This window comes from Carettochelys insculpta, chromosome 1, assembly GCF_033958435.1.
Source record: "Carettochelys insculpta isolate YL-2023 chromosome 1, ASM3395843v1, whole genome shotgun sequence".
NCBI classification, from domain to species: Eukaryota; Metazoa; Chordata; order Testudines; family Carettochelyidae; genus Carettochelys; species Carettochelys insculpta.
This window is the reverse complement of record NC_134137.1, coordinates 352,397,716-352,424,904: the sequence shown is the minus strand read 5'-3', so window position 1 is coordinate 352,424,904 and position 27,189 is coordinate 352,397,716. Positions and strand designations below refer to the sequence as shown.

General features: G+C 43.7%; 1 protein-coding gene across 1 annotated transcript in view; it reads right to left on the bottom strand.

Annotated features, from left to right (window-relative positions):
- Positions 1–27,189, bottom strand: part of COG5 (component of oligomeric golgi complex 5) — a 367,281-nt gene that overhangs the window by 82,689 nt on the left and 257,403 nt on the right. The window contains exons 11-14 of the mRNA XM_075016386.1: positions 11,861–11,942; positions 8,697–8,901; positions 6,540–6,701; positions 193–292 (exon numbers count right to left, since the gene is read on the bottom strand). Of these exons, the coding sequence (XP_074872487.1) occupies positions 193–292; positions 6,540–6,701; positions 8,697–8,901; positions 11,861–11,942 (549 nt within the window). The remainder of the gene's footprint in view (positions 1–192; positions 293–6,539; positions 6,702–8,696; positions 8,902–11,860; positions 11,943–27,189) is intronic.

The window sequence follows — 27,189 nt, the reverse complement described above, 5'->3', positions numbered from 1 at the left end:
CCCTGCTGGGCTGAAACAGCCCCCACCACTTCATCATAACCAGTATGTCTCATCCTTGAGTGTGAGGCTTACCAGTTAACCACTAACATCCTAGCCTGCATGAGTGTAACCAGAGCAGAATTTAACACAACATGCATTCAATACACTGTATCTTTAAAAACAACACTATTTCAAAACTGAAAAATTACTTACAAGCTGCTCAGACTTTACACCATATAGTTGTATGGTCTTTGCCACATTTTTTGAAACAGCTAAACTGAGCTTTGGATCCACAGCAGCCACATTTAGCTCACTAGAAACAAAGGTGACATATATTAATTAAAATTAATAGCCAAGATTGTAACAAATTATTAATAACTAGCTATATGGCACGTCAACCTAGAGAAGACGACCATATCCAGCCAAAACTGTACAATGCACAATGGTTCAATCTGCAGTTTAACAAGACTGCTCAGGAACTCAATCAGTTAAGTGTACTACTTCCTATTCTGATGCTAAGAAAGAATTCACAGTGGGCAAATTTGGAACTGCCACATGGGGTATGCTAAAATGATATTATTCCTGTTGGTTCAAAGTATGGGCTTCAGTGCATTATTTGGCAAGCAGAAGTTGTACAGGAAAGCACAGTCATTCACAGAGGAGATTATGCAGTATGCAGAGATTCCAAGGTGGAGTCTTTTTCACAACTAATAAGCTGTATTGTAAGCATAGTATACAGGGCAAGGGACCCTAAAATGCATGAAAGGCAACAAACTGAAGGGAACAATAAGAAATTATGGGATCCCTGTCAGGAAAATTGGTGCTCATTCCTCAGCACTGTGGTTGTATCTAGACTACAGATCATTTTTTGGCAGAAGTTTGTGTCAGAAGATATCCTGCGACAAAACTTCTGTTGACAGACTGCGTCCAGACCGCAGGGCAGATCCAAAGAGTGATCCGCTCTGTCAACAGAGAGCAGTCAGACTGCCCAGTTGCTCTACCCGCAGAACTGCCACCCAGAACCACACTGGACAGGGTCGCAGGCCACCAGTTCCTTCCAGGAGCCCTGGAGAGACAGGCCCTTAAAGGGACCCCCCAGACTCCAGTTTCCAGTCTCTACTATGGGCGTGTCTCAAGGGAGAGCACAGCTAGCGCAGGGCTTCCTGGCTTTGCAGATGATATACCTGATTCCAGGGAGCCATGCTGCTGGAGCTGCCCCTGGGCTTGTAATGGGCCCATAAAGAGATGCTGCAGCAGCTGCTGAACTTCCTGAGAGCTGCCCTCTTCTTCATGGAGGGTGAATTCAAGACCACTTGTGATGACCACACCCTGGCTGAAGGACATTCACACCTCCCTTTGCGCACAAGCGACTGGTGGGACTGGCTGGTCATAGAGCAGTGGGATGGCGAGCAGCGGCTCCAGAACTTTCGAATGCAGAAGGCCACCTAACTGGAGCTCAGTGCTTGACTCACCCCCACCCTCCAGAGACAGGACACCGGCTGTGGCCCAATATCCCTGTGGAGAAGTGGGTTGCAGTTGCCCTCTGGAAGCTCACCACCCCCAACAGCTACCGCTTGGTAGGCAACCTGTTTGGTGTGGGTAAGTCCACCACTCATGGAGGCAATGCACACTCAGGCTCATGTCCATGCATGGTGGGTGTCCCACCAAAGGGGGACCCTCAGGAAATGGAGTCGGGGTGCGAGGGGTGGAGTTGGAGTGGGAGAGAAAGCTCCATCCCCAGGGGACTGTGCCGTCCCACCCTCGCAAAGATCTGCTGCTGGAGGGCAGAGTCAGCCTCTCAGGGGGTATTCCTGGAGAGCTCAGCAGGGAGAGGACAGGAGTGGGATGGAGACTCCTTCCCTCAGTCTCTGACTTGTGTGTGGTCAGTCACCTTCCTCTGCAGGTTATGACAGCCATCGACGTAATCCTGCTGTGGAGGGTCATCCATCCTGGAGACATTGATGAAGTTGTGGCCTGATTCACCATCCTGGGATTCTCAAATTGTGTCGTGACCATCAATGGGACTCCCATCCCAATCTGTGCCGCAGACCATAGTGCACCCAAGTATATGAACTGCATGGGCCACTTCTCCATAGTACTGCAGGCCCTGGTTGACCACCATGGACAATTCACAGACATTTATGTTGTGTGCCTGGCCCACCCACCCAAAACCCATGTGTTCCACAACTCCAGCCTGAGCCAGAGGTGGACACATTCATTCCCTGCTGTGAGCTGGTAGTTGGGGATGTAGAGGTGTCACTCTTCATCGTGGAGGATGTGGCCTACCCCCTCAGGCCCTGGCTGATGAAACCCTACACCAATCAGCTGGACCCCAGTCGGGAACTGTTCAATGCCTGCCTCAATGAAGCCAGGATGCAGGCCGAGTGTGCCTTCAGCCACCTCAAGCACACTTCAGGTGCCTGCTCACTCACCTGGATGTGAAGGAGTACATCATCTACCAAGCTGTTCCGGCATGTTGTGCCCTGCACCACTCCATGGAGGGGAAGAGGGATGCCTTCCTCCTGAGGTGCGGGGCGGACATTGGCCACAAGGGATGTGCTTATGAGTAGCTGGGCACAACTGCCATCCCCCAGGCCCATCAGGACAGGCTGTGGATCCATGAGGTCCTGAGAGAGAGCTTCTCCCATAGCCCCAGGTAGCTCCCCAGCTGGGGCCTCAGGACCATAGCCCTATGCCTTTCCCATCCTGACTCCTCCCTTCGCCCATGTGTGGTGAACAATTAAGTGGCTTTTACTCAACAAAAAAAAAAATACTTGTGCAAAACCAAAACAGTGCCATTCAAAACTATTTACAGATAAGACATGCATAACTATTTACAGTGTGGGGGAGGGGGTTAAGAACGGGATGTGTGGGGAACTCAGAACTTGGATGGGAAGCCAGAGCTGGGCTGGGCTAAGAGAAGGGGGAGATATGGACAGGGAGGGGCTGTGGTGGGGTCTGGGTGGGCAGGGGGACCTGGGAAAAAGGAGGGCAGCCATGGCCAACGCCCATGGGAGCAGGTGGTTGTCCCGGGTGCCTGTGGAAGGGCTGGTGGGGACAGGGTAGCAGGGGCGAGAGCAGCCATGGGCAGCTGGGCCATCATGTCCTGCCAGATGCCAGTGACGGCATCAAAGTGGGTCACGAGTTGGTCCCAGGCCTGTGACTGCCACTCCATGTCGGCTCTGAGCTGCAGCTACTTTGGGCCCTAAATGGCCCACTAGGCAGGATTGTGGTCCCACTGGAAGCCCTCATATGACTGCCAACAGCCCCTCCACCTGCAGGCTCGGCCCTCAGTCAGTGCAGGTCCAGCTGTAAGGCAGACAAGGAGGAGAAACAGTCATTCATTCATGCAGCACAGCCCGAGGCCATATCCCCGCACCATGAGCACCAACCAATACCCTCCCGGGCCAAGGGACGTGGTGGTCCCAGGAGCGGAGCAATGTGTGGGCTGCACAGCAGGCCCTGCTGCACAGGGGCTTTGCGGTGCCTTTGGGACTGTGGTGACCACTGCATTGTCCCCCCAGCTCAATAGGCTAGCGACCAAGGAGGGTATCCAGACACAGAAGGAGCCCCTCACGGGTGGTGGGTAAACCAGGAGCAGCCTTGCCCTCCCTGGGGTCCACAAACATACCTGCAGCTTGCAGAGCTGCCCATGGGAATGGGTGCTGCCTCATGCCTGCAGACATGTCCATGTGCTAGGTGCTGCACTCCTCGGTGGGTCTGGGCTCAGGCCAGCACCTGTGGCTAGCCCACTTCCAGCTGCAGCAGGTGCTGAGAGGTCCCACCACTGGGACCTGAGGCTTGTCCGGCCTCCCATGAGGCTGGCAGCATGATGCCGCCTGTGCCTGGGGGCTATCTGCTCGCTCCGGGTGGCACATAGTCCCACTGCACATGATTCAATGTGATGGGACCACAGTGCAAGGCCTTGCCCTGGCCATCTGAGTGATGCTCACCGCACACACCATCTGCACCTGCCCCCCATAGCATGGGGTGTTTGATGTGTGGGTTATTCACTGGAGGGACCCTTGCCCAGCTCCGAAGACGCCCCAAACATGGCCTGGCTACCACAGACCAGGTTGAAGAGGATGATGAGGTTGCTCGCCTCTGAATCCAGCTCTGGCTTTGGTGGGGGCTGGGGCTGGGCTGCCACCTCCTCCTCCTGTGGGGGCTGCCATTGGTGTGTGTGTGTGTGTGTGTGTGTGTGTGTGTGTGAGATAGAGAGAAAGAGAGAGAGGCCTAAAGTGCCAAATCTATGGGCCGCATGGCAGGGATGTGCTCTCCACCCCCAGGATACCGTGTAGCTCCTGGTAATAAGGGGCAGCTGGCAGGTCCTGCTCTGGAGCGTCAGGCAGCATCTTGGCCCTGGACGTAGCCCTGTCTCAGCTCCTTTACCTTGACCCAGACCTGCTCCATGCTGTGAGGGAGATAGGGGAGTGTCCCCATTCAGCCAAAGTGGTGGCCATCCTGGCGTAAATTGGCGCATTCTGTCAGTTGGCCTTGGGGTCCTGCACGGTCTCTTCCTTCCTCCACAGGTCAAGAAGGGCCTGGACCTTGGCCCCACTCCAGGAGGAGGCCCACCTCTTAGAGCCCTGGGCTGGGCTCTGAGACCCCTCAGGCTGCTCCCTTGCAGGCCCTGTGGGGTTTTGGGGGGGCCTCTGCCATACCTGCTCACTATGCAAGTGCAGCTGTGATGGTGTGGGACACTGCAAATTGTAGCTCTGCTGCTCTCATGTTCTGTTTCCTGCCACAGGGTTTTGCAGGCTCTCTGCAGCGTTACGAATGGCCATCAACAGGAACCATAAGAGTTCTGCTTGCTATGGACAAGGTGTCCCCCAGGGCACTTGCACAGTGCCCCAGAGGCCTTTTCTGTTGACAGAAGGCCCCCAGGGGCATCCAGACCAGCGTTTTGCTGACAGATCTTTGTTTACAGCAGTGTTCTCTTTCGTGGCGAGGGGATTTGGCTGTTGACAAAAGAGCTGCATTCTGTCAACTTACTGTCAACAAGAATGTGCTTCGCAACCTGGACACTCCACAGGTTTTGTTGACAAAATGGTCGTTTGTCAAAAAACCCTTGTAATCTAGAAATAGCATATTCTCCCAACTTCCTGAAAGCCCACAGATATCCATCTGCTAGAACTTCATCTACACAGACATTTGGAGGCAAGGATGGAGTAGCTATCCAAGTAGCAATATCCCTCTGTGGACCATGCTGACAGAGAGATAATCCACCTCTGAATCCAGCTCTGGCTTTGGTGAGGTGTTGGGGCTGGGCTGCCTCCTCCTCCTCCTGTGGGGGCTGCCACTGAGCTGGAGGGTCCTCGAGCACTGCATCTATGCTGCGGTGTGGCAGGGATGTGTTCCCCACCCCCCCAGGATGCCGTGTAGCTCCTGGTAAAAGGGGCAGGTGGCAGATCCTGCTCTGGAGCGTCAGGCAGTAATTAACCAAGGTTTGAGGGAGATGGGTGGATCCTCAGAATTGAGAAGCCTCATTCTTGAACTTCACAGGGCCCTAAATTTCACTAGCTGGACAACGGCATTTTCCTGACTGTTGTGAAGCTCTTCTACTTCCTCTGCAAGATGGGACATCAGGGCATATGCAATACAGTCCAACCCCGTGATAATGACACTGAGGCTTGGGAGACACAAGTGGCTCTTCAATGTGTTATCTGTGGCTCTCTGCAGCACATTATTTCATAACACTGTGTGAAGTAATTATCAGTCTAAAGTTATTAATCAGTCAGGGATACTTATACTATTTTATTAACTGATTGTAGAATAACTTGGTCAGTCATTTTAGGGTGAGAATATATGAGAATGAGAGAGCAAGAGAGTAAATGAAACAATTAATTCATACTACAGCAGCTCCCTTGAATAATATTGATTGCTAACTTGGCTCCGGAACCACTGAGGTCTGAGTGTCGCTGGTCCAAACCTTAAAGTAAAATAAGCACTGAAGTCAACAAAAACTGGAGGAGTTTAGCATTTTTCACTATATTAACACATCCAGTACATTACACAGAATGCTACCTATTTATGCTACCATTTGGACCACTCTTTGCTAAACGGACTAAACAGTGAAATTACAGATTAATGAAAATGTTTCATTCGTGATTTAAACATTTCAGTTTACTTTTTCTACCAGTGACATTCCTCTTCATCTGCTCTTCTTGTTCTTCATTCTTTACACAACAGATTGTTTCAATCATGGATTTAGTTTACTGCCAAGCAAATATCTTCCTTTTGATACATTCAAAATTAGTTAATTGTAGCACATTGCATTAGGTTTAACATTTCCCCTGGATTTTAAAATCAATGGTACTCTTCATATGAGTAAAATTATTTATGTGCATTTTTGCAAGAGAGCAGACTGCATGTGAGTATTTCAGAATTACTCCTGCACAACAAAATTAGACAAACCCTGATGTACTTTCAGTGTTAATCACTTGTATAATAAAAGGGGAATCAAAAATTTACTGTTAACGAAGTTTCATTTTCAAAATTTCCACATAGAAAATAAAAAACATGCTGCAGATTACACAAGGCGTACAGATAATACTTACCTTGCTATAGTTTTAATGATGCTATCAAGCTCATCAGTGGAAGGAGGATTCCGACCACCGGGGGGAAACACAAGGTTGATGGGGTCAAAGAGACGAGATAATGACTTTGACAAGTAAGCAGCTTCATAGGGCTGTAATGAGTCTTTCAAGGCTTTTTCTGAACTGTGGGAATAAAAAAGAAGGTTTCAACGTTGAAATATATACTAGCAAGTTGGGGCTGGGATTCTTCTGGAACTTACAACCTCTGCAGAAGCAGAGAGCTATATGTATCACTAATGAGATATTTTGTTTTCCCCTCGAAGTAATCCACAGTTCAGTTAGCTGCCCTACATCATTCAGCACAGTTCTGTGCACAAGCTCTCCTCAAGCCCCGTTGTATGAAGTAAATTTGGTGTTTCTGAATCAATTTATACTTGAGATATACAATATTAAACACATTAAAGTTTTCCAAAAATGGGATCAATTTTTTTTTGCAGTCACAGATCTCATAACAGATGGTCTGAACCCTACCCAGAGCATGTTAAAAATGTTTCCTCTGAAACAGAGCTAGCTACCTGTAAAAAAACACCGAGGAGAAAGGACTATTTTTGTGCTGGTCTCAATAACCAATTTGAAAACTAGATTTAATATACAGTAATCCCACGATTTACGCAGAGGTTGTATTGTGGGCAACCTCTGCGTAAACAGAATTTCGCACAAATTGGGGCGGTGTTGGGGGAGAGGGTAGGTAGGGAAGTGGGGGCAGCTATATGGCCCCCAGCTCCTCCCAGCTGGGAGGCGCACAGCTGCTTGCGGCGCAGTTTCTGAGAACACACATCGCAAGCAGCTGTGTGCCTTTCGGGCTTCCCAGCTGGGGAGCCTGGCGCACAGACAGCTGCTTGCAGTGCCAGTTCTCCTCAGGAACAGCCAGCTGACTTGTGGCTGCTGCCCTTGATAGGAGTGGCTGCTGCCCCGACAGGTGCTGGAAACCGCTCCTGTTGGGGTGGCAAGAGTCAGGCTGCTGCCTGACAGGAGTGATTTCTCCACTCCTGTCAGAGACAGCAGCCTGACTCATGGCTGCCACCCCTGACAGCAGCATCTCCCTGCTCCTGTTAGGGGAGGCAGTCATGTTAACCCGAGACATGCACAACTTGATTGGACACGTCTCAAGGGTTTACTGTACTTGAATCATTACAATAGCTGTTAATGAAAGTAAACTCTACCAGTGGAATTAAGATTTGTATCCTCAGGAACACTAGGACACATGTATAGGGGTGCAATTTCCAAAAGAGCTCAGCACTGACTTTACTCTGCTTTCATTGAAGTCAATGGTAAAGCTTCCATTGACTTCAACTGGAGTATAATTAAATCCATGCACAGCGCTTTTGAAAAAACTTACCCTATTGCTCATAAGTCATCAAAGACTTGTTCACCAGTGTCCCACCTAATCTCCTTATTTAACATGTAAATCATGTACATTCTAGGATGTAAAAGAGACGTGGTGAGAATCATTAAGAACTGATTACCTCCCACTTACGTCTGCAGTGATTGTGGTACCACTAAATACAGGAAGATGCTACAGTAATTGCAGGTACCCAGACAGACAAATGGTGACTTAATAATTTCTATTTGATCTTGTTACAGATATACACAGATGCTGTAAAGTACTTTTAGCAGAAGAATTGTGAATGACAAGACAACCCCAGGTAGCAAATTACTTAATCTGACAAAAATGACACAGATCTAAAAAACCACACACATACACACACACAAGGTAACAGTAAGACTGCTGAAAAAGCCATGACAAGTCTAGCTATCTTGCAAGGGATTTCCTGTTTTGTGAAACTGAAAACTCTGAGTTCTTTTCTAAAGAGACTCCCTTCTTGCATCAAGGTGTGCTAGCAAAGTGCATTAGAGGAGTGTGAGCTGTAAAATGCTCATGTGTTGCACTCTAACTGCTAGCACTGTCGGGAAGAGACCTAGTTTATGTGCACAAATAAGGCACCTTTTAGAGTACACCAGTAGGGTCTATATGGGACAGTCAAAGCACCACACATTAGATCACTTCATAGATTATACCCTTCCAGTGCATTTTGCTGTACCACAAAGACAAGGCCTATGCGAGTTCTAGGGCTGTATATTTATCTCATTGAATACAGCAGTTTGTGCTAAACATACTCATAATTCTGTTTCTTTTGCATGAAAATATCCTGTGTGTCATCTTCCATCTGTTGCAGTTCAGCAAAGAGATCTGAATTTCCACTTGCATTAAAATTTTTTTGAATATTTTGACTGTATTGTTGAAGGCGCTTCCATAAGTCATTATAAAGCCTCAGTAATTTAGGGTATTCTCCTTCAAAAGCTTGCTTCAAAAACACAGAAGCTGTAAAACAAATAAACAAACAGCTTTCATTCTGATCTTCCAAACTAGTCCCTTTTATAAAAATAAATATCCTTATCTTAGCAGTTAAATCAGTACAATCCTATACAATAAAACTGAAGTATATCTATAATTCACATCATTGGTGTAAAAAATATCACAGCACATGCTGTGACAACAGTAAATCTCTAAAACACTAATAAATCCCTCCACAATCCGAACCTTGAACATAAAAGCCTTTCCTTGTAAAATAACTATTCCAGCTATAGTATTCGACATTTCATGACCAAATTATTATCTTATTACTGTTACTATTTGTCAAGAATAGCAGCATGTGGGTCTCGTATTATCTAAAGCACTTTTCAACGTTAGTTTCGCAAGTCCATAGTTTTGTTTAATTTTCAAGGCACATATTTAAAGGGACACATAACTCACAGCAGGCCCAACGACTGGGAGCGCAGCCCTACGGGAGTGCATCAGGCCCCGTAGCTCCAGGGCTATCCTCCCGGCCACTGCCACGCTGCTGCACTTGTGACCTCCCAGCCATGAGGTTCCACAACGACCCTGCCTCTTGTCCTGAGCATCCCCCTATCCCAGCTCCTACCCCTCTCTCCCTGAGCTTGAGTGCCACAAATGAGCTATTTGTGGCACTCCAGAAGCTCTGGAGGACTCGGGAGGAGTTCCTGAGTGCAGGGCCCAGCTTTTCCCCATGAATGTTCCAGTCTGAAAGCACCCATGAAGGTGCTGGACCACAGACGTTGCCGGACAACAGCTGTCCGTATTACAGAGGTCCAACCTGTAGTGCTGTGTGGCTTTAAAACCCAGTCTTCCTTTTTATAACGTTCTGGTGAGAAACGTATCTGCTTTTAGTTCAAAAAATATTCAAGACTTAGAGTTCTTTGCACATTTCAGTATTAAATATGCAGTTTCTGTAAAAAAAATTGGACAAGCAAAATTGGCCATCTACTACATGCATTATTGCCTCAAAACTCACATATAATGAAAAAAAAAACCCCCCACAGCATTTGCAACATACATATCGTGCTTTCACCAAACTTTTATTTAAAAATAACTTGCAACTAACAAAACATTGCTATTTTAGTAACTGTGTATGAAGCTGGATAGAAAGGATGCTGCAAAGTATAGATTGAAAAGTTACCACAATGTTGGAATAAAAATTGTGTTTATTACTGTTGCAGTTTTACAACCTTAGGCCCTGACCCCCACAAATACTTATGCACATGCTTAAGGTAAAACACTTGAGACTCCTATGTTTACTATATCGTATGAACCTGAGTAACTATGTTATAGGTAACATATAAGACAATCAATATGATAAATATGCTTTAATATTGTTGAATAAATTTACTTCTGGAATCACCTAGTAACTTAGCAACTACCGAACAGAAACCAAGCAGCTACTTGCTCAAATTTATAATGCTGCTATGGAGCACTGTAGGCCCAAATATTAAAGGGACAACATAACAGTTGAGCCCACAAAGATAAATATACATATGCTGCATCTCATTTGTAAGTACTAAAGTGGGAGATGAGCAGGCTTCCCATGAGCATAAAGGGTATTTTTGTGAACACCTCTCCTGCACTTTGGCAGTTCAGTCAGTTGCATGCTGCAATGTTATTTATAGCAATAGCACTGTCTAATCTTCATGACTTTTCCTTGATTTAGCATCACATCTGTACAGCTCGTTTTAAACATGTATTCAGAATCTCCCTCCCCTGGCCCTCCCCAAGATTTAAAAAAAAAACCTCAGATTTCCTTTACATGCCTCATGAAAGTGCCCAGATGTTCAAGTTTGTTCAGCACCCAACAGCACAACAATAAAATAATTGTTTTTTTTTGATGAGGTTAATGCTTATGGTTTTGGCTGACCTATTCACTTTTGGCTTCTGGAAGCATAATCCATTATTCCACAAATCGACGCCCTCCACCATGCCATTGCCAAAAATGGATATTTTGTATTGGACAACAGATGTTAAATAACGCACAGTGCATATTTTCCTGAATGCACAATAAAAGTATGGGAACGATGAGATGGTCACAGTTACATCCATCCTCAGTTATGAAAATACGAACACAGTAAACCCTCACTTTATGCATCTTCAGGTTGCGTGAAACTCGCTTTAACACGAGTTCCACATAACTTGAAAATGCGTGGCTGTCAGCCTGCCTAGCTTCCTGGAGCAGTGGGCAGTGAGGCAGGTGAAAGCCCCTTCCCCCTGCCTTCCCAGAGGGGCACTAGGTATCGCTCTGGAAAGGTAGGGGGAGAGCTTTTAGCTTGCCCACCTGCCTGTTGCTGTGGGCAGCCACGTGGGCTAAAACCCCCCTCCCAGAGTGGTGCTGCTGTCAAGCTGACAGTGGTGCCACTCTGGCAAGGTAGGGAGAAGGGTTTTAGCTGCTGCAGGCAGCTAGGGGGGCTAAAACCCCCTTGCCCCCAAGATCAGCCTCTGCAGTCCCAGCTCAGCCCCAACCTGTGCATGGGGCTCCCAGCCCCCAGTGCACTTCAGCCCCGCAGCACGGCACACAGGGCTCAGGCTCCAGCCCTCTACCCACTACCCCGAGGTCCTTGCTCCAACCTCCGCACACCCGGTTCCAACCCCCACATGCCTCAGCTAAACTCCACCCTCCCAACACTCCTGCAGTCCTAACCCACCCCAGGCTTAACCCAACCCAAGCTTAACTCCCCCGGCCCCAACCCACTGCCCAACTCTCTCCTCAACTGACCCGAAAGTCGGGATATGCGAGGGCTGCATGGAACACAACCCTTGCATATCCCAAGGGACTACTGTATAAAGACTAATGGCAGATTCACAGCCATTTTTCTGAGGAAAACCCACAGCCGTAAATCTGAGACTGGAAATAAACAAAGGGTCACTAAGTTGACATACATTTAGACTAACTCTAGAAGACATCACAAATCACAATGTTAAATACAACACTTACAGTTTGTTGCTATTTGAAATTGAGAGGAAAGAGTCTGAGTTACTGCAGTCCAAAATGTGTACAGAATATCTGACTGACCTTCCTGAGGGTGGAGAGGAAAGAGAAGAGAAGGTTAAAATATGACATAGATCTTAAAACTGCATATGTTACAACATGGAACATTTGCAAGAAAAGATTATCTGACCAGCCCAAGTATTTTACTAAACTCCTACATTTTTATTTATTTTTGGTTGGGTGCTCTTATTTCCAACTCCTTGGGAAAAGGAGGTTGGGGATTTTGCCTTTAGGGAAGAGATTCCAAGTGATTTCTTTCCTGGAAAAGGGATTTTGTACCCTCGGTGGTGGCAGCTACTGGTTGATTTCAGAGAAAACTTAAATCAGAAAAACTTTTCTGTCTCTGGGAACTGCAGAGACAGGGTCTAGTAGTGTTCTATTTGGCTAGCTGGTCCCTATTACCTGCACTCAAAGTGCGAGAATGGGGAATCAGCCGTGACACCACGAAAGCCAAGTCAAACTCGTAGCCTCCAGATGTAGGGCTGTCTCATTGCTGTATGGACTTCTGGGATCCGTCTGGAGCATAAGAGCCGAAGCCCTCCTAACTTGAGGTGTTCTAATGTCCAGGCCCAGCCTGCGCCTAGAAGTTTATACAGCTATGAAATACCCTTATGGGTCAAGCCTCATGAGTCCAAGTGGTTGTATAAACATACCCTAGGAGCACATGCATGGCTCCCACAGATAGCGCAGGTCAAAAGTATCTGAACTTTAGTACCCAGGTGCATGTATGTGGACAAGGGCTTGAAACAGCAGCTTAGAGTTGGGAACACAATTATGTGACAATTGTTTTATCATAGAAGACCGGGACTGGAAGGGACCTCGAGAGGTCATCAAGTCCAGGCCCCTGCCCTCATGGCAGGACCAAGTACTGTCAAGACCATCCCTGCCTGATAGACATTTATTTAACCTGTTCTTAAATATCTCCAGAGATGGAGATTTCACAACCTCCCTAGGCAATTTATTCCAGTGTTTGACCACCCTGATAATTAGGAACTTTTTCCTAATGTCCAGCCGAAACCTCTCTTGCTTCAGTTTAAGCCCATTGCTTCTTGTTCAATCCTCAGAGGCCAAGAACAACAAGTTATCTCCCTCCTCCTTATGATACCCTTTCAGATATCTGAAAACCGCTATCATGTCCCCGCTCAATCTTCTCTTTTCCAAACTAAACCAGCGCAATTCTTTCAGCTTTCCTTCACAGGCCATGTTCTCTAGACCTTGGACCATTCTTGTTGCTCTTTTTTGGACCCTCTCCAATTTCTCCACATCTTTCTTGAAATGTAGTGCCCAGAACTGGACACTGTACTCCAACTGAGGCCTCACCAGCACAAAGTGGAGCAGAAGAATGACTTCTCGTGTCTTGCTTACAACACACCTGTTAATGCATCCCAGAATCATGTTTGCTTTTTTTGCAACAGCATTTGTTGACTCACATTTAGCTTGTGGTCCACTATAACTCCTAGATCCCTTTCTGCCATACTCCTTCCTAGACAGTCACTTCCCATTCTGTATGTGTGAAACTGACTGCTCCTTCCTAAGTGGAGCACTTTGCATTTGTCCTTATTAAACTTCATCCTGTTTACCTCAGTCCAGTTCTCTGATTTGTCCAGATCATTTTGAATTATGACCCTGTCTTCCAAAGCAGTTGCAAACCCTGCCAGCTTGGTATCATCTGCAAACTTAATAAGTGTACTTTCTATGCCAATATCTAAATTATTGATGAAGATATTGAACAGAACCAGTCCCAAAACTGAACCCCGCAGAACCCCACTTGTTATACCTTTCCAGCAGGATTGAGAATCATTAATTACTACTCTCTGAGTATGGTTATTCAGCCAGTTTTGCACCCACCTTATACTAGCCCCATTTAAGTTGTATTTGCCTAGTTTATTGATAAGAATATCATACAAGACGGCATCAAATGCCTTACTAAAGTCAAGGTATACCACATCCATAGCTTCTCCCTTATCCACAAGGCTCGTTATCCTGTCAAAGAAAGCTATCAGATTGCTCTGACACGATTTGTTCTTTACAAACCCATGCTGGCTGTTCCCTACCTATCACCTTACCACCTTCCAAGCGTTTGCAGATGATTTCCTTAATTACTTGCTCCATTACATTCCTGGCACGGAAGTTAAACTGACTGGTAGTTTCGTGCTTTGTTCTTATTCACCTTTTTACAAATGGGCACTATATTTGCCTTTTTCCAGTCTCATGGAATCTCTCCTGTCTCCCATGACTTTCCAAAGATGAGGAGTTAAAGGCTCAGATACCTCCTCTACAAGCTCCTTGAGTATTCTAGGATGCATTTCATCAGGCCCTGGTGACTTGCAGACATCTAAATTTTCTAAGTGATTTTTAACTTCTTTTTTTATATTATCTTTCTTTTTTATTTTGAGATCATGCAAGATCTCCTGGTTAAGCCAAGGTGGTCTTTTGCCATATTTTCTATCTTTCCTACACAGAGAAATAGCTTGCTCTTGGGCCCTTAATAATGTCTCTTTGAAAAACTGCCAACTCTCCTCAGTTGTTTTTCCCCTCAGTCTTGCTTCCCATGGGACCTTACCTACCAGCTCTGAGTTTACCAAAATCTGCCTTCCTGAAATCCATTGTTTCTCTTTTGTTGTTCTCCCTTCTACCCTTCCTTAAAATTGTGAACTCTATGATTTCATGATCACTTGCACCCAAGCTGACTTCCACTTTCAAATTCTCAATCAGTTCCTCCCTATTTGCTAAAATCAGATCTAGAACAGCTTCCCCACTGGTAGCCTTTTCAACCTTCTGAAATAAAAAGTTGTCTCCAATGCAGTCCAAGAACTTATTGGACAGTCTGTGCTCCGCTGTGTTAGTTTCCCAACATATATCTGGAAAGCTGAAGTCCCCCATCACCACCAAATCCTGGGCCCTTGATGATTTTGTTAGTTGTTTGAAAAAAAGCCTCATCCACCTCTTCCACCTGGGCAGGTGGCATGTCGTTGACTCCTAGCAGGACATCACCCTTTTTTTTTTTTTCTTACCCCTTTTAGCCTAACCCAGAGGCTCTCGACACATTCGTTTCTTGTGTCCATCTCCACCTCAGTCCAAGTGTGCACATTTTTAATATATAAGGCAACACCTCCTCCCTTTTTCCCCGTCTATCCTTCCTGAGCAAGCTGTACCCTTCTATACCAACATTCCAATCACGTTTATTATCCCACCAAGTTTCTGTGATGCCAACAATGTCATAGTTGTTTTTATTTATTAGCACTTCTAGTTCTTCCTGCTTATTACCCATGCTTCTTGCATTTGTATATAGGCATCTAAAATATTGATTTGATCTTGCCTCTCAGTTTTTTCCTGACCATCCTTTTACTCTGACATTACAGCCCATTGAAAAATGAACAATTACACAACTACACAATTCCATCATGCAAACAGTCCTGTATTATTTATAGTATATATAAACTGTTTGTAGTAATACAATAGATATAATATCACATGCTCTATCTTGCATGCAACCTACTGTAACTCTAATAGAAAGAATTCTAAAAAGCATTAAAAAGCACTATTTACATGTGTTTATAATTGGCATGAAAGGAGTACAAAGAGGAGTTGCCATAAGCCTTGAATAAGAGACTGTGCATAGTTTCACTTCCCCAGAAGCAGACTCAGACATGCCCAATTAAATTCCTGATTCCTTTGCATTCCAGGGGGCAAGCTGCTCCTGTCACATATGCGACACAGCTTACTTGCCAGCTTACCTGTGTTGGTCCAGGCATAAGTGGGTGGAATCCCACTCCCAACCCACGTACTCAGCTCTACAATGGTTACTTCCTCCCCTCCTCTGTACTGCAGACCACAGAAACTCACCCACTCACTCCTGTAACAGACCCCTAATCTCTGAGTGAACTACTAAAATCCTCAAATCATGATTTAAAAACAACAAGTTTTAAAAGAGAATCCATCGTTTACACCAGCTTAAACCTGCAGCACACCTCATGCTGCAGAGGAAATCAAAACCCCCAGAGTTTCTGCCAATCTGACCTGGGGAGATAATTACTTTGTAGCCCCAAAATTGTGCTAAATTAGATTGTGAGCAAGTGGACAAGAACAAGGTATCTGGGGAAGAACTCTCTCTAGTAACTCAGAATCCTCCAGAACTAGCGTCCCCTCAGCAGCCATTGGTGATACTTGCAGCTAAGCTATATGCCCTTGTATGCAATCTCATTTTAACACACCCTTACCAAAGTTCCAGGTATATCTATACTTTCCAGAAGATTGACATGCTGGAGGTCAATCTCCTGAGGTTCGATCGTTTGAATGATCAGAGTGCCACCATTGAACCCAGTATGACTCACATTCACAAGGAGTAAGGGAAGCTGACGGGAGAGTTCTCTCATCAACCTCCCTCTGTGGGGATGGCAGCAAAAATTGATTTAAGAAATGTCCACTCCAGTGACAATTCTCATAACCTGAATTGTGCATCTTAAATTGATTTTTTTCTCCTAGTATAGACTGAGCCTCAGTCTCTTTTGTTGGCTCTCTCTCAGCTGAGGAGCCATGGAGTGAGTGGCGCTGGAGAGAGGCAATCCAGCACAATATTAGAGGCGGTCCCAAAAGATCTAATTGTTCAATTCATGCTGGTAAATCTTAGGTTCAGATAACATACTTTTTTCTTCTTTTATGTGCAGTCATTTGTACAACAGCCAACAGAGTACCAACAAGGCACGCAGCCAGCAGTTTCTATTTCTTCCTGTTGTGTCCCCTGCCTTTCTCAGTGGATGTAGGATGCTCAAGGAATCAATCAGGACTATATAGAAAATGAAGCTTTTGTCTAACATTCCAAAATTCAATGCTGTCACATTAAAAATAAAGGAAGAGAAACTGACGAAAAAGCTATATAAGAAATCCAACGGTCATAAAAACTGTCCAAAATTTCACACTGATTTCACACTCCATTTAGAGAAAGCCAGAATATCATGCCCACTTTAGAACTATTTTAGAACACAAACTTACCTATAGAGTCAGTATCAGGCTTCAACAATGCCAGAGAACCTCAGAGTTTATGAACACCATAGATACAAACTGAAACCACATACTTTATCTGGAACTGGGAGTATGCAATTAGGTAGCAGAAAGAAAAAACAGCAGCAAAGACTGCACAGTACAGTGCTGTGTAAAATGTTTTATGTTAAATAAAATGTTTAAAAAAGATTTGATAAGGTGGGGGAACTGTTTTTGTGCTTGTTTCACTTACATTAAAATTATTAAAAATGGCATTTTTCTTCTGCATAATAAAGTTCCAAAGCTGTCCTAAGTCATTGCTAAGCTTTACTAAGTTGCAAACTCTTGTAAAAAACAACAATGTTCTATTTTGTTCAGAGTTATGAACAACTTCCATTTTTGAGGTGAGCGGAACAGGGAGAGTCTACTATATAAGATACAGTGTATCACTACACCCAACACTGAAATGGAATGAAATATATCAACTACTTAAAGTACACACAGAACTATGCTACAGCTTATGGCACAAAATAGAAAACAGTGTATCCTACTCAAACCCCAGGGGGTATTTAAGTGGGCAGACTGTAGTTACTGAAATTGGCATCTGGACAAGACATCAAAATATTCCAGCTTGTGAAAGAAGTATCAAGATATTTAATGACAAACTCTGAGAAACAACTTTTAATTTAAAAAAATTACAATTTATTTTCTTAGAATATTGTGTTTTCTTACCTACTTGTCTGTATCATAGTGCTTTTCTTTTTTTTTTTAAAAATAGTAAAATCAAAGGTTAAACTTAGATTATTAAATCAGTAGTTTAGAAAAAGACTATATATTACAATTATTCAGGAAAGGAGTTAATGGACATACAAATATTTTTTCTAAAAATAAGTTTAACAATTTGTATTGATGAATTTCATTCTTGCATTTTAATCAGTAGTTATTTTCTTTAAAAGAGTAACATACAGTATTCTACTACCCAGTATTCCACACTGGCTGAGGACTGCAGACACAATTCATACATGTTATTTGAATAGATTATCATTTTTAAAATCTTTCAGAAAGTAACTAATTTCACAAATTGAGACCAATTCAGAAGTAGAGAAGCTTTTGCTGGGTCAGCAAGAAAAAGACCAATCCAGATTCTTTTAAGGATTGTCTCTTCCTAAATCATCTTATTCCCCAACTTGTGGGTAGTCAATTTCCTCATGTATTGGGTTTGACGAGAGGGGCGACATGGTTCAACAAAAGTGTACAGTTTAGGCCCACTGCCTAGCACACACCTAACGAGAAGGTTCTAAGCCTAAAACACTGCCCAGGGTTGTTCTACACAGTCAGGCATAATCTCTCTTCTACTGCCCCTTGATAACTGGCACCAAGATTAGAATCGGGGTTTGGACCTTGCTATGGTCATCAAGCTAGTACCTTTTTTTGGCGGGGAAAGAATATTCCCTCAGTACCAGCTTTGTCCTGGATGCTGTGTTGTATTTCTCTTTTGTCAGAGCAACCCAGGGTCCCAGAAGGTATGTTAGGTTGTAAATTGGCAGGTGTCGGGAGCAGGTGTTTGTTCAATAGTAGGTCTGCTTCCCTGATAAACTAGCACTGAAGCAGGAAGAGAAGAGGTTACACTCCTAGGGTATGTCTACAATACAGAGCTCTTAATCCAAAATTAGCTATTCCAGAATAATGCATCTACAGTCCAGGGAAGCCCCAAAATAAGCAAAACTTTTTCTGAAATAGTGTGTCCACACACAATACTGTTTATTTCAGATGAGCATTCCTGGAAGCGTTGCTTGAAGGGGCTCCAATCCAAAATACTATGTCTACACAGCAGCTTCATTTTGAAATAAAATATTCCAGAATAGCTAATTTCAAAACAGTCCCTATTTCAAAACATCTATTTTGGCACAGGTGCTATTTCTCATGGGATGAAGTTTATCAAATTCAAAAGAGGCATCCACAATTTCAAAATTATTTTGAAATACTGATTGCATTTAGCGGACACTTGCAAAGATATTTTGAAATAGCAGTCATTTTGAAATAACTGTGCTGTGTTGATACACTCTAGGTGCAGATTCTAGTTTAATGAACTGAGTAGCTGAACACTCAAAACACACACAACTTGCACAATCCTTGCTGAGTTTGAGCCTCTCTGAACCACACAAACTTTCCTGATGCTGCAACCACACTTGCTCCCCAAAGCTGTCCCATCTGAGGTCCTTGGTATAGCTCTACCCTTAAAGGAACACAGCTCTTAACTTTAGCATTCTCTTACGAACGCTGTAAAAGCCTTCCCTAAAAAGGGTGAGGAACTCATTTGGGGCTTCTAACATCTGACAGGGCAGAATAGGCCCACCAACAGGGGGCAGGAGAGGGAAAAGGAGGCAATTGCCTAGGGATTCGGCCATTTAAAAGAGCCTGGGGCCTTGGTTGCTGCCACAACAGCTCTGCCAAAAAGTGTCTCCTGATTAAAAGATGCTTTTGATATCCCCCTGAGGTTCTGAGGCTCCACTGAAGAGGGAACATGTGCTATCTCCAGTGGCTGGGGTAAAGCTTGTGGCCCCAGGAAAGGGAGGGGGTAGGAGTCCATTGGTGACTTCCCTAGGATCCCAAATTGCTGCCAGTGGGCCTGCTTCTATGGCACAGCCTCCAATGGGGAGTGGGGAATAAGCAAAGGGGAAAGTTACCCTGGGGCCCAGAAATTTAAAAGGTGACACTGAAGGCTGTCTGGGGGAGGAAGGGCTGGTTGGGGATGGAGGACTACATGGTCTGGACAGAGCAGAGGACTGCCTTCTGATAGCCCTGCCCTTTCTAACCTGTGCCCTGCTGCATCCAGGTGCACGGAGATGACTCCTACTTGACACACAATGCCCAGATCCCCGGGAAGTCTGTCGTCAGCCTTGGACAAGAAGATAATCCTCTTTCCTCAAATGCTCAACCTTTGTATATGAGATGTGAGGCAGTGGGATGCCATCAGTCCTCCTGGGAACAGCTTAAAAAAGTGGAGATATGGGATTGAGGGGCTGCCCTCCCCCAGTGGAATGAATTATGAAGGAGGCGTGAGCTGCATGGGACAAGTTATTGCCAAAGAATTTCACAGATGTATTATTTAATAAAGTTCTGACCTAGTTAAATTATACTCCTGGCAACATGTCTTTCTTCTTCCTATAGCATACGTCAGTTTGAAGCTTGCCAGGCCTGAATTTTACATACCACTAAGAACACAGATAAGGGTTTTTTTTTAATGAGAGGAAACTAACAGTGTGGAAGTGAAATAACTCTGACCACAAAAGCTATGGAAGACAGAGCTGGGAATGAGGATATAATCCAAGCCAAAACTACTGAAAACCAAAAGCCACTACTCAAAACACATATTGAATCAGCTTCATTAGGTTACAAAGCACAACCGAAACAAACTGTACAGTATATCATTATAGGTTTTCTACCATAAAATCCATTCCATAAACAGATGTTAATACTTTTAGTTAATTTATACACTGAAATTTAGAAACTGGGATTCCATTTCCTTCTGTGCTGAAAATTGTATATGAGTGAAGTTAAACCACACATACCAGAAAAAAAACCCTAATACTTGCTTTGAAATCTAGTCACAGACAGATTAACATCTTGTGATACAATCCCCTGTAGTAAAAGCAGTTGACAAGATGAGTAATGGACTGCATCCGATTATCTTCAGCTCTATGGCAATCATTTTCCATCAGTTTCCCATCTCTTAACTGGCAACCCTGGAAAAAGGTCACCATTCTGCCAATTTCTTTTCTTTGCCAAATTAATAAGTTTTAAAAAGGCACACAGCACAAACACTTTGATAAATTAAGAGGTTAGATTACATTACCATTGTTTGGAGTATAACTGGCTTACATGTACACTGCATGATTTATTGAATTCCTTAAGTAATATGGTCTCCAAGAAGTATTGTATATCTTTGTATTTCTGCCTATAATGTAGTGCAGCTCCCCTTTTCATGTAATCTACTCTTTTTCTCTTATAATAAAGATGCTTAACTATATTTAATGGTATCTAAAATTCTGGGCTAGTAATATTCAGGTAGTGTATTAATACGTTTCTCATTGAATCAAAATCCTATCAACTGGAGAACTAGACATTGTCAAACAGAGAACTGTCTAAGCATTTGTTAAACAAGTATTTCCTGCAGAAGCAATAGTGTGGAAGGTTTAATAGGTATTGTACTGTATACCCTCTGCCTGATTATTGATGCAGTCATGCCACTGATGCAATATTCTAGTGAATGAGACAAACACTACTGAAATAATTATTTGTACCAATATAAATTCATAAGAGATCGGGACAGGCCCCAAAGTATTTATTACTTTTGTTTATAGATTCTATCCATGAAGGGATGTGTTACTAATTCCATTAATGTTTTGGACCATGCCAGACTAACTGTGTGTGGTGAAAAGGTGTGACAAATATAAAAACATTGACTATAAGATTCACCTATCCAGTGGCTACTTTATATACCATCACTGCCAGAAGCAATTCTAGTCCAGGCATGACTGGCTAGGGGAGGGTCATCCCAGTACAGGATGATCTTCCTGTGGTACAGGAGCAATTTAGTGGTTCCTGTGTAATCTTCTAATCAGTGTAAAAAGGGACAATCCAGGCTTCTCTGTACCCAGACAATCCCTAAACATTAAAACGGGCAACTGGAGCCACTGGCAAGCAACATAAATTAGAGGAGTCCTCTAATTGCTTTGGCCCATTGCACAACCAGTCAAGACTGACAAAGTACAAAGCTGCCTTTGAATGAGACTTTTGACTTTAGGCTCTGGCTACACTAGAGAACCTAAAGCGCCTCAACTGCACTATTGTAAGCTCTCTAAGGTAGCCACTCTCCCATTGGCTTAACTACTCCAGCTTTCCTACCAACCTAGTGCTGCCCACACCAGCGCTTATGTGAGTGTAACATAAGTCTCTCAGAGGACAGTTTATGCACACCTTTGAGCAATGTAAGTTATGCCAACATAAGCTGTAGTGTAGACATAGCCTTGACTCCTAAATTACTTCTGAACATGGGACATTAACACTTCCAGGAACACCTTTCTTAGATGCCTACATTCCATCCCACCATGTAAAGTCTAAGGAAAATGATCAGAATTTAGATCCCTGTTTGACCCCATTCACCACCACTGCATTTTTTCTGCCCCTCATATGATTTATACATTAGACTCGAGTCTCATACATTTTAGTCAGCTGAGCATTTCTTTTACTCATGTGAGTACTTGCACTGGAGCCAATGGGATTCTTCACACGATTAGGGGTTGCAACATAGGGTCTTGGATATAGCACTGAGTTTTCTCAAAAGCACAGTTTACATTTGCACATACACTAAATGGAAAAAGCTGGACATGGTAAAACCAGTACTGGTTATATTTAGGACAAGAAACACTATGCAGTAAAATTCCTTTAATCTGGCACGTCTGAGACAGGTCAGGTGTCAGGCTACCAAAAATTTTCCAGACTATTGGATGTCACCACCCTGCACTCCTGCAGCTTCTTCACCACCTCGTGCTTCTCAGCTTCACCACCCCCACACTCCTGCAGCTTCTTCACCAACCCATGCTTCTCAGCTTCACCACCCTGCGATCCTCCCGCTTCATCAGCCCCGCACATCTCTATCTTCGCCACCCCTGTGCGCCTCCAGCTTTGCCACCCTACACCTATTTGAATTTTCAGGTACGTGAGGGCTGCATGTCTCAGGGGACTACTGTATGCTGGACTAGCAAATTTTGCTGGATTATCTCCCTAAACGGGACTATTTTTGCCAGATAGTGGACCATCAGGATTTCCGAATCATCCAAGCCCAGATTAAAGGATTTTTACTGTATCTAGGAAGGGAACAAATTCTGAACTCAAATTCTCTGAAGCAACTAGTTTACGAGACTTGCATCCACACATCTGATGGCAGAAGTTGAGGTCGCTGTACCTTCAAGCATATCGTAACTCTCTGGTATGGGCCATGATTCAGCAGAGCACTGTCGTCTCATTGTTCACTCATACTGTATTTGTTGGTATCAAACTATTGCTTTTTGTCTTATGCTTTAGAGTATAATCTCTTCAGGGTAAACACTGTCTTTTTGTTCTGTGCTTTTACAGCACCTACCACAACAGATTTCAGGTCTATAACTGGAATGCTGGTGCATGACAATAATACAAATAAACAAATACACACCAGAAAAGCACTTGGAGGTCTCACAGGTGGGGGGGGGGGCTGGAAATTAACTAGATATTTGCCTAGTTTTACAAAAGGCTGCATAAAAAGATTAGTCAAGTCGCTACAAACTAAAATGTCACATGGACAATAATTTGTTTATACTTCTTTACATACTGTACATCGATACGTAAGTACAATATTTATATTCCAGTTGATTTATTTTATAATTATATAGTACAAATGAGAAAGTCAGCAATTGTTCAGTAATACCGTCCTGTGGCACTTTTGTATTTTTATATCTGATTTTGTAAATTTTTAAGGGAAGTGAAATTTGAAATCTGGAAAAGTTGAAATCCACTGTCCTAAGTGACATGATAGCATGGGAAGGATTGAGATTTTGAAGATGAAATATTAGTTTATATTTTAATATGACAACAGAAACAATAAGAACATTTTAAACAGACTATCTGGGCATTATATAAATTCTCCTTTTGGCAGTCTTCACAGAATCACAGGGCTGGAAGGGACCTCAGGAGGTCATCTAGTTCAGCCCCCTACTTCAAGCAGGATCAACCCCAACTAAGTCATCCCAGCCAGGACCTTAAAACCTTGAGGGATGGAGAATCCAGCACCTCACTAGGCAATGCATTCCAATGTTTCGCCACCCTCCTGGTGAAGTAATTTTTCCTAATATCTAACCTACACCTCTCCCTCTTCAACTTCAGACCATTACTCCTTGTTCTGCCATCTGACACCACTGAGAACAGTTTCTCACCCTCCTCTTTACAGCTCGCCTTCAGTAAGTTGAAGGCTGCTATTAAATCACACCTAAGTCATCTCTTCTGTAAACTAATGTATTGTAGATAAAAAGAATGGACTTATTCCAGTCTACGTCAGGAGTCATATTAGTACTGTAATTACTCAAATCAACTACACAGACTCCATGTTTAGCTTAATGCAGCCTACTCAGAGGATTACAAGATTATTTCAGGTGGCGTGTACTGCAGGCTGGCAAAATCCAAGTGATACAAGTGCATTCCCATGTGCTCTTATGAAACTGGCTTGATTCCAGAGCTAAAAAAGCATAACCCATTTTCCAGTATCAAAGTATCAATAAATTGCTGAACACCAGTGTCATAAAAGCAAAGATGTTCGAAGTTCTTCAGCCCCCGCTACCATACAATAATATTAAGGTGGCAATATGACAAATTGGTTTAAAGTTATCTCTGAACACAAAATCAGAACAGCTTACCCAATTTTAGATAAACATATATAAACTACTAATTAACTTTGATAATCGCTTAAATGAAATCTCTAGAGCTCTGCTCTTAATATAACAAGATAATATTTTTTATCAACTCCAGATTAAAGAAATAAGAATGAAAGAGCACACACTATATTCAATATTAGACAAATGTTAGAGGGTACTAAAAATAAGATTTATTTTTTACAAGTTTGTCTTCATTACACCCTGAATAGCAGAGAACTCAAAATGCAAGTTGAGAACTTAATGAGTACGGTAACCTCCCATCTGTGAATTATTAGATCTGTGTGTGTTTACATTGCTATTCTAACAGTAAAATACCATACCCACTCTGATATGCTCCTCCCAAGCACATGCTGAATTCACAACCATCCCCCACCACTTATTTGCGAAAATGTTAGTATTTTGACTGGGATATGAAAAACATCTTTATTGTGAAGTCTCTTTGAAATGTAAAACAATACAGAAAATATGTGCTATTTTCTGCTGGCTCGTGGAACAAGGCTTTGCATACTAATATACACAGTGCTCTTCATCTGTAGTCACAAGTGTGCCACACAGGAACACAAATTTAAGAATATCACTCAGAAAAGTGAACGTATTTAAAAGGACAACCTAAATATTTTTCCCACCAATAAAGCAAGAATGCAAATGATTTAATAATTCTGTACGGCACAACCTTATGGGACTGAACTAAGGAAAATCCATTTGCACTATTTCTATAGCAACATAATTGCCAAAGGTTAGACTGTGAACAAAAGCTATCATTTTTCAGTAGTACAATTCATCAGTACAGAAACAGATAAATTCAAAATGTGTTGAGTACAGCCTTGATATTTTCTAGAGGTAGTGAAGCTTAAATTTAAAAAAAAATTGATGTATTTAAATTTCTGTTGTCTAAATTATATATTGCAGGTAAACATATTCCATAAACACCACCATGTTTTTTAAAATCTTCCTTTTACTGTAGGACATTGAATTTGATCACTTTAAGCGCCTGTTTTTTATGCAACTGAGAAGTAATTAAAACTATTTTAAAAGTATAATTTCCTGCACTAAAAAATAAAGATTAAGAGCATGTAGTTTTGAAATTCATCATTAGAACACTTCGGTGATTTCTAAGAAAAATCTATTTGCAAGCAGTGAAAATACTGCGCTCTAATACAATGCACTGTGTCTTAACTATAAAAATAAACCTAGTGCTTCAGGAAGTCAGTAGCCACCCAAGAGGCTTAACTTCTTCCTAGAAAACAGGTCTAGCATGGGCAGCAGTCTAAGGTTTCCTAAACTCTCCTCATGAGCTTTCATCTTGACCTTGAGAAATGAATGGAAACCAATGTTTTGTAACTGTTGTACTTCAAGATGTGTTGCTCATGTCCACTCCATTCTAGATATGTGCCGGCCCACATACACAGCTGTCAGATTTCTGCCTTAATTCTATCCTTAGGGTTATCAGTAGTGCCCTCTGAACTGCTACACTCATGAGCCAGTGTTCCACCAAAGCTGGTGTGGTCTTGAGCTTACTGTTAAGCATATAATCAGATGTGAATATGTGAAGGGATAACTAGGTCCAAGGCATCCTTCAGTCTGCATAGACAATGGATCGCGCCCTTCATAACTCCATTTAAGATCGTCATTTGCAGCTTTGACTGTGACTGAGGAGGCCCACACGAGAGTGACAGTCCTTGCTATATCTGCTGCGTATGTAGTGGGTGTCAGGCAGGTCCTTGCTGTCCTTTCTACGGGCTCGCTTCTCCTCTGTCAGCTGTCTGATCTTCATCTCGCTCTTCTGAAGGCCTTTGTGTAGTTCCTGCTTCCAGCTGCTGCGATTGTCTGCCAGCTCTTCCCAACTATCTGGGTCAATGTCTACCTCCTTGAGGTCTCTCTTACAGACGTCTTTGTAGCGCAACTGGGGGCATCCGGGAGATCTTTTGCCAGAGACTAGCTCGCCGTACACAATGTCTTTTGGGATCCTTCCATCATTCATCCTGTGGATGTGGCCAAGCCAGCAGAGTCATCGCTGCCTGAGGAGGGTATGCACGATTGGAATTGCAGCTAGCTCGAGGATGGCATTGTTGGGCACTCTGTCCTTCCATGATATCCCAAGAACGCGCCTGACATTCAGCCTCTTTTCCTGGTGGGCGTACAAGGTCCAAGACTCACTGCCGTAGAGGACGGTGCTGAGGATGCAGGCTCTGTAGACTTGCATTTTGGTGTGAATGTACAGCTTGTTGTTGTTCCACACTCTCTAGCTAAGTCTGAACAGAGTTGTGGCTGCTTTTCCAATCCTCCTGTTTAGCTCAGACTCCAGCGACAGGGTGTCGGTGATGGTGGACCCGAGGTAAGTAAACTTGTGGACGACTTCTAGCATGTAATTGTCAATGCTGATTGATGGAGGTTCAGCAATGTCCTGACCAAGTACGTTTGTCTTCTCCAGGCTGATGGTAAGCCCGAAGTCCTTGCATGCTTTGGAGAACTGATCCAGCAGTTTTTGAAGCTGGCCTTCTGTGTGTGTCGCTACAGCAGTGTCATCTGCGAACAGCATGTCTCTAACGAGCACTTCCCGCACCTTAGACTTAGCCTTCAGCCTTGCAAGATTAAACAGTTTCCCATCAGATCTTCTGTGCAAAGAGATGCCCTCTGTTGAGGATCCAAAGGCATGCTTCAGGAGTGCAAAGAAGATCCCAAACAACGTTGGAGCAAGGAAACCTCCTTGTTTGATGCCACTCCTGATGCTGAAAGCATCTGATGATGTGCCATCATATTGGATGCTTCCTCTCGTGTCTTTGTGCAAAGACTGGATAATTTTGAGTAGCTGTGGTGGGCAGCCTATCT